Source organism: Sinocyclocheilus rhinocerous, unplaced genomic scaffold, assembly GCF_001515625.1.
Source record: "Sinocyclocheilus rhinocerous isolate Xijiao unplaced genomic scaffold, SAMN03320098_v1.1 scaffold87, whole genome shotgun sequence".
NCBI lineage: Eukaryota > Metazoa > Chordata > Actinopteri > Cypriniformes > Cyprinidae > Sinocyclocheilus > Sinocyclocheilus rhinocerous.
This window is the reverse complement of record NW_015650709.1, coordinates 297,212-317,924: the sequence shown is the minus strand read 5'-3', so window position 1 is coordinate 317,924 and position 20,713 is coordinate 297,212. Positions and strand designations below refer to the sequence as shown.

Below are 20,713 nucleotides of genomic sequence, written 5' to 3'. Positions count from 1 at the left end.
GCCTGAGTTCTCTATTCCACTGAAACAGCAAAGGGCTACAGCAGAACCTGTCTCTCAGGATGGAGACACTTCCTATATATTTTAGTATTACTTGGAATGACGGTATATTATCAATTTCAGCCTCTACTTTTTAATTACAAAATGAACAAACAGCAGCCCATTATATAAACAAAAAGCCTTAATTACATTCCGAGTAGTACGAGAGATATATAAATATGGTGAATATCTATGAAATTACACTGAAAAAAATGTTTCGCTCGTCCAATTAAAAAAAATTAGGGTAATGATTCCCGTTTATATTTTTTTAACTTGAGCCAATGAAAAATAAATAACTTGCCCTTATGGCAAGTTATTTATTTTTCATTGGCTCAAGTTAAAAAATATAGATGTGAATCATTACCCTACATTTTTTAAATTGGATGAGATATAACAGGAATTAAAATCTTTAAAAAAAAGAGCCCAGCTAAAGCAGGTTAACTCCATGTTTAAGGAGCCGCAGACGGGCTTTTCTGGGTAGTGAGAAAGCACTGTCCTGAGGATCAGGACTTCCAGAGTTTCTGACAGGTGTTCCCTGCTGGAGAAAATATGTCTCCTGGGCCATGCTACGGGTTCCATACACTGCCGAGCTAGCGTTCCTGTAATTCAGGACATAAACACAATGCTTACATAACTGAAATGTGCTTAAATTATTTTAACACTTATGTTTGAACTGTTCACAAACGGAGATAATTAACAAATTAATTCACAAATTAATCAAACAGGATATACATGTGAAATATTGTCAAAATACACATTTAATGATGAAAACGGCTGAACAGGCATTCACACACACACACACACACACACACTAACCTGACAATAGCCTCCTGTAGTGTGTCTAAGTGTGAGAAATGTGAATGGACCAGCTTAGTGGCCTTCACAAGGGCCTGATCCTGGGGTCCAATGGAGCGCCCACATACATTAGCTACACATCAAATTAAAAGTCACAAACTATTTCAAGAACAAAGAAAATACACAATCATTTGTTACCATTTTGACTGAATTGACTAAGATTTTATAATGTTTATATGAAACAGGACTTACCAGTCAGAGTGTTTTGAATGCAGTCATAGTGAGCAAAGGTGTAGGGCCCGGGTGGGCCTGGTGTCCCAGGTGAGGTATTTCTCAAATGAGCCTCAAGCCCATTTAATGATGCCAAGCTGCTGTGATGCTGCAGTTGTAGTAGAGAATACTTTTATGACAGAAGAAACAGCTCTTGGGATTTTTAATTCTTCTAAAGGGATAGTTCACCCGAAAAATCATTAATTACTCACCTTCATGTCTTTCCAAACCTGTAAGACCTTCAGAAAATGCTGAGTGAAGTCATTATTTTTGTTTTCTTTAGGCACAAAAAGTATTCCCGTAGCTTCATAACATTACGGTTGAACCACTGATGTCACATGGACTATTTAAACAATGTCCGTGAACTTGAACGTGGTAGTTGTGTTGCTGTCTATGCAGGGTCCGAAAGCTCTTGAATTTCATCAAAAATATCTTAATTTGAGTACCAAAGATGAACGAAGGTCTTACGGGTTTGAAACAACATGAGAGTGAGTAATTAATGACACAATTTTCATTTTTGGGTTAACTATCCCTTTAAGTGTGTCTCAAAGTTTCAATGTTCACCAAGGATGCATATTGCATCAAAAATACAGTTAAATTTTGCTGAATAAAAGTATTAATTTCCTTTAAAAAAAATCATACTGACCCCAAACCCCAAAATATATATTGGGGGTTCACACACTCATTAAAATTCATGCAATTAAAATAATAGTTCACCCCAAAGAATGAAAAATTGCTGAATATTTACTGACCTTCAGGCCATCCGAGATCCTCTGCAGTGAATGGGTGCCATCAGAATGAGAGTCCAAACAGCTGATATAAACATCAAAATAATCCACAAGTAATCCACACGACTCCAGATTCCATATGACAGTGGACTTTGATGTGAGAAGACAACAGGGGATGGACGTTTTTCATTGGAGGAGTTGTTGTTAAAATTTAATGGTTTAAAATGAACAAAGCCTTAATGATGGATTTGTTTTGAGTCGTGGATTACTTGTGGATTATTGTGATGTTTTTATCAGCTGTTTGGACTCTCATTCTGACGGCACCCATTTACTGCAGAGGATCCAAGTGATGCAATGCTAAATTTCTCTAAATCTGTTCTGATGAAGAAACAAACTCATCTACATCTTGGATGGCCAGAGGGTGAATACATTTTCAGCAAATACTCTTTTTTTTGTTAAGTGTTCCTTAAATATGTATGATATATTTTGAACAGACACAAACTCATTTTTCTTACCACTTCCTCTCTGGCGGAGGGGTCTGTGTTGAACTCAGGCTCCACCAGCAGGGCCAACACCAAACCTTTGACTCGATGCTGGTATAATACCGATGGCACTAGAGAGGTGTCTGCTAGGGTCTCGTGTGGTGAGGGGGTGTTTGTGGGTTCATATTTCTCCTTGAGTTTCCTATTGACTTGCTTGCCCTTTGTTTTTTCCTCTTCCTCTGTTTGTCCTTGGAATTTTGCATTTTTATTGGTCACATGATTGTTAGCATCCAGTTTATTTTCTTCACTTTTAATATAGTTGTCAAGGTCAGAATGGTTGTCAAGACCGTTCGACTGCTCATACCCATTGGCGAGGGCTTTGATTTCTTCACTCTGAATGTCCTGATCTGAATTTAAACCTTCGCTTTTGGTTTCTGACCCCGAGCTCGCATCTACATCCTGTTTTATGTTCAGGCCTGCCAAGCTTTCTTCCACCGCACACAAGTTAGTCCCGTTAGAAGTGTTGTGGTCATGTGAGTCAGGAGTGAAATACTCTGATTGGTTCATGAGATTGGAGTGAATGGGAGTGTTAACCCGTGAGGGAGAAGGGCTGAAACACAGTTCATCAGAGAGTGAGGAGCGAGGAGAAGATGGCACTGTCTGATAGCATGTTGGGGGATAATGTGTGGGATCTAAGCTTGAAGAGTCAGTATCTGTGGTTGGGGTGTCAGATAAAGTGCGCGACAAGAGGCGGGACTTGCTGGGTTGGCAGGGAGGTTGATTGCAGTGAGACCTAAGAATGAGAATATATATAAATACCAGTGAATATGTAAAGACACCACTGTTCAAAGGTTTGGAGTCAGTAAGATTTTATTAAAAAGAAACCAATACATTTATTCAGCAAGGACACATTGAATTGATCAAAAGTGACAGCAAAGACATTTATAATGTTACAAATGATCATTGAAGAATCCTAAAAAATGTGTCACAGTTTTCACAAAAATATTAAGCAGCATTATTGTTTTCAACATTGATAATAATAATAAATGTTTCTTGAGCATGAAATAAGCATATCAGAATGATTTCTGAAGGATCATGTGACACTGAAGACTGGAGTAATGATGCTGAAAATTCAGCTTTATCATCACAGGAATAAATTACATTTTCAAACAGAAAACAGCCCATTTAAATTGTGATAATATTTATTCCACAATATTATAGTTTTTGCTGTATTATTATAAAATAAATGCAGCCTTAATGAATATAATGAATTATTTTAAAAACATCAAAAAATCTTACCAATCCCAAACTTTTATACAGTAGATTAGAGTATGTACATATATCTACAAAATGCAAATATGTATTAAAGGGATAGTTCACCCAAAAATGAAAATTCTGTCTTTAATTACTCTCCCTCATGTCGTTCCAAACCCATAAGACCTTTGTTCGTCTTCGGAAAACACAAATTAAGATATTTTTGATAAAAACCGAGAGCTTTCTGACCCTGCACAGACAGCAACGCAACTGACATGTTCAAGGCCCAGCAAGGTAGTAAGGACATCGTTAAAATAGTCCATGTGACATCAGTGGTTCAACCGTAATTTTACGAAGCTACGAAAATACTTTTTGTGCGCAAAGAAAACAAAAATAACGACTTTATTCAACAATTCGTCACTGTCTGCTGCCATTCACAAGAGTACCATGACATTTTTGTTTTCTTTGTGCACAAAAAAGTATTCTTGTAGCTTTGTAAAATTACAGTTGAACCACTGATTTTAACAATGTCTTTACTAAGTTTCTGGGCCTGGGAACATTTCAGTTACATTGCTGTCTTTGCAGGCTCAGAAAGCTCTCGGATTTAATAAAAAATATCTTAATTTGGCATTGGAACGACATGAGGGAGAGTAATTAATGGCAGAATTGTCATTTTTGGGTGAACTATCCCTTTAATACATACACTTCTTGATTTGTACCTGCATGCTCTATCCACTGAGGGGCAGCGGAGCATGTGCAGTTCAGTGGGCATCAGGAACACCTGTGTGGTAGCTGTGGAAGAGGACGGCGATGAGCTCAGGCCATTGGCCGTCACCTGGAAATCCTGTAATGAGAAATAAGAAAAATACACAAGGATATGTTCAGTATCAGGAATCACCATCAGGAGGAGTCACCATGAACTTGATTGTACCTGGCTATACGTTTGCGTCTCATACACCATCACCTTCACTGTCAGCGCAGGCGGCATCTGAGTACTAACCACCCTATACAACAGAGAAATGTCAATCTAAATTGCTTTAGCCACTTACAGATACATGTTTAATATTTGGAATAAATATGATTATGAATTATCGTAAACAGATTTTCTTCTGCAGTGAAAGCTCACCTGCCCCTGTAGAGGATACAGCCTGCCAAGACCAGAGGACATCGCTGACATGCCTGAAGAATGAGAGCAGCCTTCAGCAGCAGCAGAGGATCAATCTGATGTGGTGAGGAGTGAGGAGTGAGGAGACGTGACCATTCACAAACAGGATTGTGAAAATGATTCACAATGAACATAAGGACAGGATGCTTTGCTCAGGGCTTGCTCAATGAATTTGAAATGTGAATGTAATAAGCACAGTAAGTTTAATATCTCTTTAGAATGATTCCACTCATACTTACATGTGTGGAGTCAATGGTCCTCAAGCAGCTGAAGATGTTGTGCAGCTCAGTGGAGCCGCCCTGCAGGTAACAGATATATCTGGCCCATCGTAGAGCCAACTCCTCTTTACTGTACAACTGTGTTAAGTGCAGTAAAACACAACATATATGTGGAAGTGGTCTGATATGGTATTAACATTTAATAGATATTGTTCAAAAGTTTGAGGTCTGTAAGAATTTTTATTGTTGAATGAAGCAGGGTTATTATATTTGACTGAAAGTAAAACCATAAAAACATTTCCGCTTTAAACTTTAATTGAAAATTTAAAAAACCATAAACTTATTTTAGCTAGCTGCCAATGCAATATTTCTCTTTTTTTTTGTTTGCCATTAATTATTAAAATAGATAAAAACAAAATAAACTTAAAAACTAAACTTAATACAAATGAATATGTACATATTAAAAAAAAAATAAACAAAACAGTAATATTGCGAAATATTATTGAAATTTGAAATATCTATTTTCTATTTTAAAGATGCCAAAGCTGAATTTTCAGCATCAGCATCATCTGTGTCACATGATCTATCAGAAATCATTCTAATTTACTGATTTGGTGATCAAGAAACATATTTTATTAAATATTTCTGTGGGGCCCATGATACATTTTTTGTCAAGACTCTGATGAATTTGGTTTTCAAAAGAACAGCATTTATTTAAAATCTTTTGTAACATAACAAAACATCTTTACTGTCACTTTTGATCAATTTAATGCATCCTTGCTAAATAAAAGCTTTTTTTTTTTTTTTTTCAAAAAATAAAAAAACTCACCGACCCCAAACCTTAAACAAATATATATTCAGGTTAAATCATAATCAATGAACGGAACACTGTCGACTGTGATGTTGCACCTGGTAGCTCTGACGCACTGGTCCACTGTAGAAACAGAAGAGGGCAATCAGCTGATCAAGTAAGTCACACACACTCACATCAGGAATGTCACCCGCACAGCTTAATGACTGGAAACCAGAGAAAGATCCCATTCAAGAGTTGTAAAACCACACAGAAATCTTGCTTTCAGTCACACCAAGTTAGCATCGCTCTGTTCCAAAACCTTGGCTTTATTTAAGTCAGGGGGTACTAGGCACCAAGACGTTAGGTTTTGTAACAGGTTTTGTAATGTCATTACCCAAAGACAAAATATTCTCTTACCCAAATAAAGTTATCCTTCATGCGGACTGCATATTTGCTTTTGCGCAGGCAAAGCAGACGTACAGGAGATGAGGACAGCTCAGATACACAACGACACACACCGGCCAGCTGGCCACAAAGCAGCTCTTGTTGGTCTATTGGTGTCTGCAACAGTACACACACCGTCATGCTTATGTATATGAAGTATTATGAAGGTCGTCTTTTAAAACAGCTGTGTTATAATACTGTTTTGGAAGGTGCAGTTGCTTCTTCATGCTTTAAACAAAATATAAATCGTTTTCTTTACTAATGATATCAATATGAACAGGACGTATGTCTTACATCCTCAGGAGAGAAGTAGTAAATCCCATCTCTAGTCAGGTCACCCTCCTCTTGCACCTTTGAACTATCGTACAGGAAGAAGCAGCTGCATTCGGAAATATGATGAAACACATAAGCAGTACATTTAGCCATTAAGCCAAACCTCTTGCCTTCCAGTATTACTGTTAAAATTGAGGAAATTGATACAGAAGTGTTTTCCATTGATGTTAAGCATGAAAATATCTCTAAGCATGTTGTATAATGCGCTGGACAATGAGCATTCTGTTCTTCATGACTGCACTTATGGGTCACACTGTAAGGGATGCCTTTGTAAAGGGCATCTTAGGAAACGGCAAACACGTTGTAAAAGGCCACAACATATCACTTGGTTTAAAGAAAGATTGTAAAGGTTTACACTGAATATTATTCTCACCGTCTGGAATCAGTCAAAGTCGCTGTCTCAGCCATTGGTGATCTGTTGAAAGAGAAGCAATCTGGTTAAAAGAATTGTTCACACAAAAATGGAAATGAACTTAGCTTCTGGCCATCCAAGATGTGGTTAAGTTTGTTTCTTCATCTGAACAGATTTGGAGAAATTTAGCATTTCATTACTTGGATCCTCTGCAGTGAATAGGTGCCGTCAAAATGAGAGTCCAAAAAGCTGATAAAAATGACAATAATCCACAAGTAATCCACACGACTCCAGTCCCTCAAAACGAATCCATCATTAAGGCTTTTTTAAATTTTAAATCAGTGCATTTGGCCAAATGACCAGTCCACAATTCCATCCCCTGTTGTCTTCTCACATCAAAGTCCACTGTCATATGGAATCTGGAGTGGTGTGCATTACTTGTGGATTATTTTGATGTTTATATCAGCTGTTTGGCTCAGCTGCACACCAATGGATCCTCTGCAGTGAATGGGTGCCGTCAAAATGAGAGTCCAAACACCTGATAAAAACATAATAATCCATAAGTAGTCCACACAACTCCAGTCCATTAGTCAACATTGAAAAGCTGGGTGTTTGCAATAAACAAATAAATCATTAAGGTGTCTTGACATTAAACTGTTGCTTCCAGCTAAAATACGAGTCCTCTATCCATAACATTACTTTCTCCTGTGAAAAAGTAATCTTGTCTGAATTAGGAGAGAAATAAGCATAGATATTTGCCATTTACAAGCGTAAACAGTTCTAAACAAATATATCAGTGGATTTTGTTGTGAGAGGACAACATAGGATGGACTTTTTCAGTGGAGGAAGTGTTATTTTGGATTATGGACTTGCATTTTGGCCAGAAGTGACATTTTAGAGATATTTAATTGTCTTATAATTAATATAAAACCATAAAAAGATAGTTCACCCAAAAAATGAAAATTCTGTCATTAATTACTCACCCTCATGTCATTCCAAACCCATAAGGCCTTTGTTCGTCTTCGGAACATAAATTAAGATATTTAAGATGAAATCCGAGAGCTCTCTGACCCTCCCATAGATAGGGTCCTACCACATTCAAGGTCCAGAAAGGTACCAAGAACATTGACAAAACAGTCCATGTGACATCTGTGCTTCAACCCTAATTTTTTGAAGCTACATGAATAATTTTTGTTGCACAAAAAACTAAAATAATGACTTTATTCAACAATTCTTCTCCTCCGCATCACCTAGTGCCATTTTGGAGAATATCACGGATGTCAGAGAGCTCTTGGATTTCATCAAAAATATCTTAATTTGTGTTCCGAAGATGAACGTAGTAAGACATTGTTAAAATAGCCCATGTGACATCAGTGGTTCCACCATAATTTTACAAAGCTACAAGAATACTTTTTGTGCACAAAGAAAACAAAAATATGGCATGGTACTCTCGTGAATGGCAGCAGAAGGCGACAAATTGTTGAATAAAGTAATTATTTTTGTTTTCTTTGTGCACAAAAAGTATTCTCATAGCTTCATAAAATTACGGTTGAACCACTGATGTCACATGGACTTGGCTATTTTAACGATGTCCTTACTATTTTCCTGGGCCTTGAACATGTCAGTTGTGTTGCTGTCTATGCAGGGTCAGACAGTTCTCAGATTTCATCAAAAATATCTTAATTTGTGTCCCGAAGATGAACGAAGGTCTTACGGGTTTGGAACAACTTGAGGGAGAGTAATTAATGACAGAATTTTCATTTTTTGGGTGAACTATCCCTTTAATTATGGGTTTCTTTATTACAAACACATAGCTTTTCATTTCACAAGATGTTGACTTGTGGACTGGAGTCAGGTGAATTACATGTGGATGATATTGTGTACATATTGTGATGTTTTTATAAGCTGTTTGGACTCTCATTCTGACGGCACCCATTTACTGCAGAGGATCGATTGGTGAGCAAGTGATGTAATGCTAAATTTATCCAAATCTGCGGATCTTGGTTGGCCTGCGGGTGAGTAAATTTTCAGCAAATTTTCATTTTTGAGTGAATTCCTTTAACTTTGGCGCACCACAAATTATGGTTAACTAATCTATTGGGAAAGTAATACACACAGAAAAACCAAAGCACTGCATGTCAACTGGTCCAACAGGCTGAGACCACATTGAAAATCTAAGACAATTTCCATTTAAACCTGGGAATAAAAAGGTCAAGATTTAATCATTACAATACAATTTGTCCCGGTTACTAATAAAATGTAAAAAATATTTTTGACACTGTCGATGTTGCTGTAACAGCATTACACAAAAGGTCACATGTTCTTGATTTCTTTGAAATGCACGCAAGAGTGTAAACTACTTCACCACTATACATTTGTAGGATTTGTACTTCATTCGAGTACTACTAAAACGGAATGCTTGTTCTTTAACTCAATTACATTTTCAAGGCAAACATTATGCACGTTACTCCTTACAATTTCGTTTAGAACTCTTCAAATCAATGTTTAAATAAACATAGCTTTCACTTTAACATCTGATCGTTACAAAAGCCTTACAAGATTTTCGTATAAGTAACTTCAGTGAGAAAATCTCTCGAATTCACACGTCAATGTAAAAATACAGAGGCAGACGTGCACGCTCTTCAACCCTAGGTGTAAATACAGTAAATACTTTATATAAAACTTGTATTGTTGCACTCATCAAGAGTAACCAATAAATGTGTAATTTAAACTTTTAAATACTTTCAGAAATACTTTTGTTTTGACAAGATACTTTTTTCAAATTAAGTAAATTATTTGGATCATTCTCAAATCATGCTGGATAACGCTAGCGAGGTTCATCTGCTGTCAAGATGAACACGCAAAATAAATATTTAAAATAAAAAATGTGATGCTGATTATCCGTTTTAATGGGAAATTAGTATTAACTTAGAAAGAGACTCGACATTAAGAGCAGTAGCTTGCGTTTGTTTATATCCATGTCAGACAACGTATGTTTGCGCTTGAACACGCAGATGTGGAGACAAACCAGTCCTCCATGTTTCGTGTCTGTGCAACAAGAACCGATACAGGTATTATTTTCACTCACCGTCAGTGGGTTGAATGAAGTTTACATAAACTTTACGCATGTCATCCAACTTCAGCTGCGTTACTAAGTCCACACTCCCCTAAATATTCATTTTCGCTTAGAGAATACTGTTAAAAAAATTCACGAGTAACCAAATACCAGTAATATATTCAGTATAAACGGAAACTGATAAGGTCTCATGTTTCACGATGCCATTAAATTTAGTTTTTGAGAAGGAATGTGTCACAAGAGTAAAGTCATGTGAGAGTGTCTTGACAGTACGGAGAGCCTGGAGGAACAAACTACACTTCGTAGCCATTTTAGCCTTGCGTTTCTAAGGGAGCTAAATATATACACATTTTTTTGTGTATATTTTAATATTATTTACATTTTAAGTCACATGCACCTATTAATAGAATACACAGACTCCATTAAACCGTTAGCCATTTTTAAAAATGTGTTGCTTTAATGCATTTCTCTTCTATACTCCTAATGCAGCATTTAAACACAAGCAAAACACAATGTATCCCAGGATCTGACAACTTCAATCACTCCCTTCAAAAAATGAGACTTCTGACATTTTTTATAATTTAATGAATAGATTTGTTATTTTATTTCAGTTTAAGCAGTCAAGGTGATACAATGGTCGTAACTGTTTCCATAAGGTACTTCCACTAGGTGTGGAGAGCACAGAGGTAAGATCAAAATGTTGATGTTATGTAAACTGGAAAAAAATGAGGAGTGGTCCAGAGAAAATGAGAGGGGGAGACAGAGGGCTTTCTGGTCCCTGTAGGGGAGTTCTGATAGAGCTCCAGACAGCTTTCAATGATCATGCTGCTCGTAGCCATCGGGGAGGGCGTTGACGTGGGGGTTGTGGAAGAGCGTCTTGGAGCCGTCACCCCATGGGAAACGCTGATGTACGTGTGGGGAAGAGAGAAAAGAGATTGTTTGACTTAACAACATGAGCATATGTATTTTTCAATTATTACACAAATGTTCACAAGTCTCTGTCATTTTTCATACATTCAAAAAAGTTTTAGTAAAAATGTAGATAATTTTTTTTTATTTGTACCAGGCATGTGATCAGTTTTCTGTATTCAAACTGACTACAAAATAATAATAATTATTATTATTATTACAAATATCTTAACATATTTATTTCTATAACGCTATTGTATTGCAAATTTAAAAGATTTAAAAGAAAAGACTAAGAGTATTTAATAATAAATACGTTACATTGACAGATTCATAAACGTTTTACAATTTTGGGAAGATGGTTTACATATGTTGTGAGTGAGTAAATTGAACAGAGCTGCTGAGAGGTATTATTGTTTTGCAGAAAAATCCTCTGATTTATGCAATTAATGTGGGTCATACAGTACATAGTCACAAAATATGAACATACAGAAAAATCACATCCCCGTTAGCTGTTAAATGTGTGCATATACATGAATCAATTACAATGATAAATAGCAACAGTGGAAATAATGTATTTTTAAAACTACAATTTTACTGTATTTTAGCTCTTACATTAAATATTTTGAATCTGCATTAATGACTACAATATAACTATACTATATCAGTATATACAATTCAAGAAATAATAAAATATTTACAAAAATGTGAGGGGTATACTCACTTCTGTGAGATACTTTAAGTTATAAAAATGTGTTACAATGTCATGACATTTTTTTATTCCATCATTTGAATCCTTAACAAATGTATTTTAACATAATACATACTGCATATGCATGTAGAAACGCTGTTATAATCTTATTACCCCATCACAAACCCCGATAATCATTGAAGTGCCGTTATATTTAGTAATATCTAGAACACTAAAGACTAAGAGTAGCAAGATATTTTTCTAGCTATATTTGTCAGTATTACCAGAAACATTCACATTTCTCTGTACTGATATATGCATTGCATATGGTTATGGTGTGTGAGGTCACAGCCTCATTCCTGGAGGCCCTCTAAGGTCTCAATTACAGTACACACAGATCTTAAATGTCAGATAAACCAGCAATTCTTACATTTATTTTATTTGGGAGTGGGGGGTAGAGGTGAATCATGTTTCTTGGCTTTCAAATGTGACAAAATAAATAAAATAATTCCATTGATCTTGAATGACATTGATCTCTCAAGGCCAATGACGGTGTTTAAAGTGTTAAGAAGTAATAAAACAAAGCCCCACAAGTAAAGCAGACATTTTAAATTCAATACTTCCTATATTTAAAAACAAACCTGACTCAAAAGTGCATATGACCAGACTCCACTGAACCTCCACACTTTCTTTTCATTAAAAAACAAACTCCCACCAGACTCATCCTGTAGACTGTTTAAAGGTGTTTTTAGTGTAAAGAGTGGGTGTTTTCACCTTGCTGCGGATGCGCAGGTGGCTGTAGGAAATGAACTCCGGCTGCTCATGGTTGTGTTGTTGGGCCCTGAGGTACATGTTCAGCATGCACACCGCGACGCCGGGCAGCGCCACCACAAACGACAGGATCTTCCAGGTCTTGGCTGCATTAACATGTATCAGCAAGAGACATATAAACAAATTTACTTGACACGTCAATAAGTCACATTAACCGGTTCACGTGCTAGTCGTTTAGTTCATTCAACTATGTAGTTATCAAAAGGCAATTAACTTAATGTTCGTTACCTTACTAACGTTACACAAAAGTCTGAACCAACTGCCATTCAGCAATTTATGTCAACGACAGAACAACATTAGTCAGCCATTCGCGTCACTTCCACAAGGTCAAAATGTAGAGTTGCGGCTGTTCGTAACGGTTGGTCTTTTTATTACGGCGTCTGTTTTAGGTTATTCAGAGTTGGTTACTTACCTGCTTGTTCGCTGTGAGCCACTGCAGCCGACAGCTGACGGGTTTGGGTCAGCGCAGCGGACTTCAGGAGCTTCTGGGATAGACGTCCTACCGCGGCCATTTTTGCGGAGACTGGAACAACAGCGGCGGAAGAAGCTTTAACGCGGCTGCTGGTGCTGGAGCTCGACGCGCCCGCCATCTAGTGACGGAGAGGTCCACCAACGGCTCTATCAGACTAGTGTTGGTGATTTTGATTCACGAGTGACTCAAATCTTTCGAATCCATTTCACTCAAAAGATTCATCAGGATCACCAGGTTACTTCTCCTTTTTGTTCTGACTTCTGAGTTAATGATTAAGGCCAAAATGTATTTTTGGGAAGACGTCAGAAGTTCAGAACCATGAATACTGTAGGCTACCTGTCACTCATTTTAATGGTAGCCATTAGTAAATGCCGTAGCAATCAGAGGGCCCTGTAAAGGTAAAAACAAGACATGAATTTTAATGCAGCATGAAGGAATCCACAGGGAAAACATGCTAATTTGTAGCTAATAAAAGTTCAATTATTTATTAAAAATCATAATTTTTGAGAATTATTATAACAATTTATAATAAATAATAGTAATTATTATTTCCTAGAAATTTTACAGCTAATAATTACTACTACTGTATGTTTGTGTATATAAAATATGCCTTTCATAACATGGTAAGGCTAGTTCCGGATGTAAAATGTCATCTGGTGTAACTCCAAAAAATTAATGATTTATGAATTATTTTTTTAAAAACATTAGAATACATTTAACATACATATTACATACATATAACATACATAACAATATAACATACATATATTCAAAGTGTACAAAATATTTTTGTTTATTAATTGATGGTCTTTTTTTTTCAAAAAGGCGGGGCACAGAGGAGAAACAATAATGTACAGTATGTGGAAAATAATGTGTTTTTTTTACTTTAAACCGCATAAACACATTTCATTACACCAAATACACAAAATAATGTTCTTTTTAGCAGCATCATATGACCCCTTTAATATTTATGGCTTTAACAATGCAGCTCAAAACCAGAAATTAATAGAAGATATTTCTAATGTGATTACAGAAAGTAAAGTACAGTACCGGATAATGTTCTAGGAGGGGATTGGAATATGGTTCCAGATGAGTGAAAGGACAGATGGCCTCCCAGACTTAACAAGCAGCGGCTTAATGTTACCATTGAATGTTTGAAGACAGAAAATAATTTGAATGACATCTGGAGATATTTAAATCCTGAAGTTGAATGTTTTTCCTGGTTTAAACCTAATGGGGAGAGCAAATCCAGAATTGATTATTTTACTAAAATATGCTTCTCAATCACAGGATGACATGATCAAAAAGTATGAAGATGGATGGGTACATGCGATTGATTTTGACATTATGAATGGTGTACTGAAATTAGAATGGTTAAAATCATTCATTTGTAATAACCACTCTTTTTGGTTTATTGTCCCCAGTGCAATTTTAAAAAAAAATGGTGGAATTAATTTCTTCTCTAAATTTCTCCAGTTTGGAACAATAGATAACATAATACATCCTACATGAAGTTTGGCAGAAAGTTTTTTTTTTTTGGTCATTTTTTGGATGATAATGGAAATGTGTTACTATATAGAGAGTTTTGCGAGAAATTCCAACAGTGTACTGTTGTTATTTACAATAGAATGATTAGAACCATTCCACTTGCTTTGAGAGTATAGGCGAGACACTGCAGGTGAATAGGGTAAAAAAATTACTAATAGTTATCACCTTACTTACCCAGCTGATTGATTACATTGATAATTGCAAAAAATTTTTGTATTACAAGTTCTCTAAAATGTTAGGTTTAGATATGCAAATGAGTCATTATTTAATGAAATATGCACTAATTTGCATTAATTTCTAGTACAAAAATCTAAACACTGGATGATGTCAGTTTCAAAATTCTTGTTTATTTTTTTTTTACATATTGGAGTAAAAAGTATTTTTATTTTTTTATTTATTTGTTTTTTTATGAAGTTTTTATTTTGGGTATCTCATTTTTGTCACTCCATAATTCAGAAAATGTTTAGAAAGGACAGAAAAACGGTGTTTTTGCTTGTAGTGTGTCCCCATAATGGTTAAAGAAGATATTGTGAACTCAAGTTTCCCCAGAATTGAGCCAGCTTTGTTTAGAAGGTTATGATTTTTGTGAGAAAAAAATGTAGAGTTATTAGAAATTTTATTAGACGGGAATACTAATAAATAAATAAATAAAAATAATAAAGATTTTGATACGGTTCAACTAAAAAAAAAAAAAGGAAAAAAAAAATATTTGTCTTTCCCCCTCCCTCCAAAAGCTAAAAAGCTTCAAGATTCTAAATGAGATTTACCCTACTAACAAATTTTGAAGACTGAAATTCAATTTTGATGTAAATAATTGTGTTGAAACTTTAGATCATGTTTTCTTTTTGTGCGATACGGTATAACCTTTTTGGAGAGAGATGGTTATGTTCCAGGGATGCTGAATTCCCACCACTCAATGTGAAGGTTGTCAGGTTTGGTATTTTTCTCGAAAACAAAATGTTGAATTTGTTATTCATTTCCTGTTATGTTTTGGGAAGTTTTTTTATTCACAAGTGCAGATGGTTTAAATCTAAACCCAACTTTATCCAATGGTTGAAGCAATTAAAAAAATAAGTAAATTAGTAAAATAAAGATCCCCAGGTTACATCGTTACGCCAGTAGGTGGCGACAAGTGTGTGTTTTTGGGCGTTGCTAGTGAGCAAATCATCAACTCAAACGATTCATTATACAAAACAGCAATAGAGTGATATTACTAGCTATGTCATTTTAATTGTGTTATGACATTTATGTTAGCCTATTTGAATTGTGTTTAGTAATTTTTACAATTCTTTCTTTTTTGTCTTCTTGATGTGAATAAAACTGACTCACATGACGTGCTAATCAAACAGAGCAGAAGAAGATCCTCATTAACGAACAAGATGATATGTTCATTCAGTTCATTCACACAAGAGTGTTGCTGCGCTGCTTCGACTCTCCTTCTAATGTCGACTAAAGGGGGCGTGTTCATTCAGTAAAGCCAACCAATGAAATGCACCTTCACAGTCCGTACTCCAATGCTACTGGTTAAGCGATAATTAATCTTTGAGGGCAGAATGCATAGAGACTCAAATGGGTAAAAATCACTCGGTAGAAGACTCGTTCGATGAAACGATTCACTCATACAGACCAAGCTAGAATTTGCATTCCCTGATATAAATAATAATTTCTCAAGAGCAGTGCTTGAAGTGAAAAAGCGCTCGAAGTGCTCAACCCCCCCCCCCCATTTATTTATTTTAGTAATTATTTATTTATATTAAATAAATAAGTACTTTTTAATAATTCACATTGCATGTATAGTGCCACAATCAATCAATCAATAATTAAATAAAAGTTTTCAATACAAATTAGCACAAGTCAAGCTGCGATACCAAACAGGACCACAGGGAGACGCCAAAGACCACTAAATCGCCTGCCTTTACTACTATACGGATCCATTCAGAATCGCTAAATCTCTGACCACCGCATAATCAGCGTTCATTATAAAAGCAGGTTTTAAGCCAAATACACGCTGAAAAGAATAATTTTACTGACATCTGGACGTAAGTCACTATTCTCTCCGCAATCGCTGATGAAATCGGCCGTGTTTTAAACGATGTGATCGAAAAAGCCTGCTTCTTTTATTTTTAAGATAATATTTTCGTTATAAAGTACTGATTCAAATTAGTAATCAATAACTAATTATTATTCTACTACTCTGCGGGCCTCCCCTGACATGCTCTTGCCCCCACACACTTCGCTTGCATTCATTTACGTGATTGGTCGACCCTGAATCTTTTACTCTTGAGTACCGGCAACATGTCAGATGTGCCGGTGTTGTGCCCAATTCTGACCCCTGCCAGATTATTACCCCCCTAGTATTGGTAGGTTTAGGGTTAGGTGTGGGGGAGGGGTTAGGATTAGGCACTGCGTACCGGCCCACTTCAAGCACTGCTCAAGAGAGCAAAAGAATAGCACGTATTGTTTCAATTAGCTGTACATATGAATCAACAGTCACTGTTCAGTGTAAATGCAAGTCTTTATCGTTAATTAAATGAAATATTATTAGGCCTACGTATACGAGATTTCCTTTGGAACACTTCATATGTCATGCTGCTGCATTTATTTTAGATTAGAGCTGACATGTGTAACTTTAAAAAGCCAACAGGCATACAAAGAGCTCGTGCACAGTTGTTTTTCTGACTTACCACTAAGATATTTATATTTTATTATAGCTACTTTGTCATGCATTTCTGGCATCTGTGATGTTCTTGGCAGAAAACCCCGAGCTTTGGTTTGGCTGGGTGGAGAGGACCAGCCCCTCTGGCGTCATCCTGCCATTCCACACAGTCTTCACTTTCCATGTTGTGCCATGGAAAACTCAATGTGTTGCAAGGAAACAAGCTGATCAGTAAGTTGAAGTTTTCTTAAAGATTATTTACACTTTGAAGATTAAACAACTGGAATTCAGAGTGTTTTCTCATTGTTTATTGTTTTATATGCTCATAACAGTAGGCTATTGCATCTTTTGCATTGAATGTAACGGATTTATTGCGATGTATTTGAACCTCTAGTAGCCTATTTCAGAGAACGTTGTAAAAGTGGCATTGTCTCATGCATTTTCAGATTTACATTTTTTGTCATTATAATCAGGCTATAGGCTGACCTCAAGGAATGCAGTCCAACAAACTCTCAGATGATGTGGAGGGAAATCCTGACAGAGTGGATCCCTTCTACCAGCAAGGCAAGTAAAGTAGTATCATTGTAGCTTATTATAGCAGAGACAGTGGCTATGGGTGTCGGCTGCTACACTGGTTAGAAGCTTCAAGTCCAGGTAGGAGTTATCTATGAACTGAAAAAGACTCCTATCTGCTCCTATCAATCCATCAGGCATTTATTAATTGCATAACATATTGCTTTAAATAAAAATGTGAGCTAAATGACAAGTAAAACATAGTGGTATATGGTACATAAGCTCATCTAATGGTGTTTGCTATATGTCTGATTGAAATTTTGATATAAAAATGTATTGACGTTTGTTTATTCACTGTAATATTCAGGCAAAGTGGCTTGTGTCATGTTCACGGTTCTCCTCCTACTTTCATTCTTGGTAATAGGAATCGTAACAGGTCTCAATTGTAAGTCAGATGTATAATGTCTCTCAGCAAATTTTTATGGGTTAATCGTTGTGTAACTGGTTTGTTTTTAAATTAACATCCTCTAGTCAAGAAGAATTCGCAAGAGGATCAGACCAGAGGTCTTCTTTCTGATGATATTACACCCATCCCATTCCAGTACAAAGGTGACAGAGGTAAAAAATTTTACAAAAAAAACTTTTAAAATGAATACAATTGGCAGATTATAATTATAAACGGTTTTTACATTGGTAAGCAAGTTGTGTCTATAATAGTGTGGTTTGTTTTCTTAAATACAGGGCTCTGCTCAGATGGTTGGGTTTTATATAGGAACACCTGTTATTTGATAATGAATGTTTATGCGACATGGGAATTATCAAAGTCTTTATGCCATGACTTTGGGGCGCACTTGATGGTTGTGAACAGTGAGGAAGAGCTGGTAAGAACATGAGTTTATAATTTCATCTTCATTCAATCAAAAGTTCTGGGTCAGTAAGTTTAAAAAAAAAAAGAAATTAATACTTTTATTGTTCAAAAGTGACAATAAAGACATTTTAAAAGGATTTCTATTTCAAATAAATGCTGTTTATTTCAACAATTAAAGAATCCTGAAAAAAATGTACCACAGTTTCCTCAAAAATATTAAGCAGCACAACTTGATAATGATAAGACATGTTTGTTGAGCAGCAAATCAGCATATTAGAATGATTTCTAAAGGATCATGTGACACTGAAGACTGGAGTAATGATGCTGAAAATTCAGCTTTCCCATCACAAGAATATATTTTTTTAAATATATTAAAATTAAAACACTTATCTTAAATTGTAATAATATTTATTTCTGTTTTTACTGTATTTTTTTATTAAATAAATGCAGACCTGATGAAGCGGAAGAGCTGGTAAGAACATGAGTTTATAATTTCATCTTCATTCAATCAAAAGTTCTGGGTCAGTAAGTTTAAAAAAAAAAAGAAATTAATACTTTTATTGTTCAAAAGTGACAATAAAGACATTTTAAAAGGATTTCTATTTCAAATAAATGCTGTTTATTTCAACAATTAAAGAATCCTGAAAAAAATGTACCACAGTTTCCTCAAAAATATTAAGCAGCACAACTTGATAATGATAAGACATGTTTGTTGAGCAGCAAATCAGCATATTAGAATGATTTCTAAAGGATCATGTGACACTGAAGACTGGAGTAATGATGCTGAAAATTCAGCTTTCCCATCACAAGAATATATATTTTTAAATATATTAAAATAGAAAACACTTATCTTAAATTGTAATAATATTTATTTCTGTTTTTACTGTATTTTTTGATTAAATAAATGCAGACCTGATGAAGCACATTGTTGCCTCTTTATTTCAGGAGTTCATTTCAAGAGTGGTTCAGAAGAGGACTGACTATTGGATTGGTCTGAAGAGGGACAAAATGGGCCAGTGGTCCTGGGTTAATGGAGATCATTATCATTCAAATCCACAGTAAGAAATCATTGGCGTACATTATAAGCATGTGTTTTAGGCTGTCTGTAATTGTTTTTAAAAGTTATGAAAAAACAGAAGTGGTACTGTATAACATACCAACCAGATCAGTACTTCTTCTGAATTCATTGTGTTTTGTGTTCTTTTCAGTTTCTGGGATGAAAATCAACCTGCTCATTGGGATATGGAGTCCTGTGCTCACTTAAAAGGATCTGACACAGTGCATCGAAAGCTGATGCAAGATGCTGACTGTCACAGACAACTGTATCACATTTGTGAACGCAAACTAGAGAAAGGCATGCGGTAGGAAACTTCACCATCACGTCAACTGCATTAGACTCTCCTAAAACCCTGCTCCGGACATGTTCCTTCTGAAATTGTTAGATGTTTGTAGATGTCCTCTTTTTGTTTGTAAACTGTACTTGCCTGACTGATGCACATTTAATGTACTTTTGCTATTCCTAAGTCACTTTTTATAGTGTTCCAGTGTACAGTCCTGTTATTTGAACACATCCAGTTAAGTAAAATGTTCACTAAAATTAATAATTGGTTCAATTCATTTTTGGCCCAATTTAATTGAAGAGATCAATTAATAATCCTAATTATCCTAATTATTATGCAATCATAATTAGTTATGTAATTAATCGAAATCCAGGGTTAGATTTGAAGTAATGCTGACCTCTTTTGGTGAGACGGATGAACTGCAAGTAAAGAGAGTCTTCTTAAAGGGGTCATGGCATGAAAAATCAATCTTTTGGCATAATGAGGTCTTTGTACCATTAAAACATCCTGCAAGTTTCATAGCTTAAAACATCCTCCTCATTATATACAAAGCATTTATTTAATCAAGCTCCAAAAACAGCTCGTTTTGGATCCAATGGGACAAGGTGACTTCACCTGGGTGCAGTCGTTTGCATAAAACACGCCTCCAGAGCAAGACATCGACGAATAGTCTTCTTCTCACCATAGGCCCCGCCCACTGGCGTTCCTTTAACGGCTTGACACTTGTGCTGCGTCCGAAAACTCTAAAATGCTGCCTGCGGAGGCAGCATTCTAAGGCAGGAAGGCATCAAGGCACGTCTGAATCCAAATTCTGCTTTACTTCCTGTCTCCAGAGGTACCTTCTTCTGATCGAATTTTGAAGGCAGCATAGATGTATCCTTCGCTGCCTTTGATATCCCACAATCCTGTGCGTTCCATTCCGTGACGGTTGAGCTAAAAAAT

General features: G+C 35.8%; 3 protein-coding genes across 5 annotated transcripts; 1 reads left to right on the top strand and 2 right to left on the bottom strand.

Annotated features, from left to right (window-relative positions):
* Positions 1–412: 412 nt before the first annotated feature.
* Positions 413–10,243, bottom strand: LOC107712456 (Hermansky-Pudlak syndrome 4 protein homolog). 3 transcript variants are annotated; one of them, XM_016517716.1, is made up of 14 exons: positions 9,959–10,243; positions 6,892–6,933; positions 6,480–6,564; positions 6,159–6,302; positions 5,858–5,965; positions 4,970–5,086; positions 4,692–4,786; positions 4,497–4,569; positions 4,285–4,409; positions 2,676–3,104; positions 2,345–2,639; positions 1,084–1,210; positions 853–964; positions 413–635 (listed from the first exon to the last, which is right to left on the bottom strand). In XM_016517716.1, exons 2-14 carry the CDS (start codon positions 6,924–6,926, stop codon positions 464–466), a joined length of 1,917 nt encoding a protein of 638 aa, XP_016373202.1. In that variant the 5' UTR covers positions 6,927–6,933; positions 9,959–10,243; the 3' UTR covers positions 413–463. The 3 variants fall into 3 exon arrangements, with proteins under 3 accessions (XP_016373202.1, XP_016373200.1, XP_016373201.1); XM_016517714.1 differs by having other exon boundaries at positions 2,345–3,104; XM_016517715.1 differs by having other exon boundaries at positions 2,345–3,104; positions 5,876–5,965.
* Positions 10,244–10,544: 301 nt separating this feature from the next.
* Positions 10,545–12,986, bottom strand: LOC107712455 (cytochrome c oxidase subunit 6A, mitochondrial-like). The gene is made up of 3 exons (XM_016517713.1): positions 12,787–12,986; positions 12,318–12,460; positions 10,545–10,849 (listed from the first exon to the last, which is right to left on the bottom strand). Exons 1-3 carry the CDS (start codon positions 12,962–12,964, stop codon positions 10,760–10,762), a joined length of 411 nt encoding a protein of 136 aa, XP_016373199.1. The 5' UTR covers positions 12,965–12,986; the 3' UTR covers positions 10,545–10,759.
* Positions 12,987–17,126: 4,140 nt separating this feature from the next.
* Positions 17,127–20,295, top strand: LOC107712454 (C-type lectin domain family 4 member E-like). The gene is made up of 7 exons (XM_016517712.1): positions 17,127–17,281; positions 17,524–17,614; positions 17,931–18,008; positions 18,095–18,181; positions 18,305–18,444; positions 19,377–19,489; positions 19,640–20,295. Exons 2-7 carry the CDS (start codon positions 17,545–17,547, stop codon positions 19,794–19,796), a joined length of 645 nt encoding a protein of 214 aa, XP_016373198.1. The 5' UTR covers positions 17,127–17,281; positions 17,524–17,544; the 3' UTR covers positions 19,797–20,295.
* The last annotated feature ends 418 nt before the right edge of the window (positions 20,296–20,713 follow it).

Coding starts and splice junctions, on each gene's coding strand:
- LOC107712454 (XM_016517712.1), top strand. CDS start 17,545: ATGCAGTCCAACAAACTCTCAGATGATGTGGAGGGAAATCCTGACAGA. Junction 18,009..18,094: donor AATCGTAACAGGTCTCAATT/GTAAGTCAGATG, acceptor AACATCCTCTAG/TCAAGAAGAATTCGCAAGAG. Junction 19,490..19,639: donor CATTATCATTCAAATCCACA/GTAAGAAATCAT, acceptor TGTTCTTTTCAG/TTTCTGGGATGAAAATCAAC.
- LOC107712456 (XM_016517714.1), bottom strand. CDS start 6,926: ATGGCTGAGACAGCGACTTTGACTGATTCCAGACG. Junction 4,570..4,691: donor TGTATCCTCTACAGGGGCAG/GTGAGCTTTCAC, acceptor TCTGTTGTATAG/GGTGGTTAGTACTCAGATGC. Junction 1,211..2,344: donor CCTCCGCCAGAGAGGAAGTG/GTAAGAAAAATG, acceptor CTACAACTGCAG/CATCACAGCAGCTTGGCATC.
- LOC107712455 (XM_016517713.1), bottom strand. CDS start 12,964: ATGGCGGGCGCGTCGAGCTCCAGCACCAGCAGCCGCGTTAAAGCTTCT. Junction 12,461..12,786: donor GGCTCACAGCGAACAAGCAG/GTAAGTAACCAA, acceptor ATGTTAATGCAG/CCAAGACCTGGAAGATCCTG. Junction 10,850..12,317: donor ACCTGCGCATCCGCAGCAAG/GTGAAAACACCC, acceptor CACGTACATCAG/CGTTTCCCATGGGGTGACGG.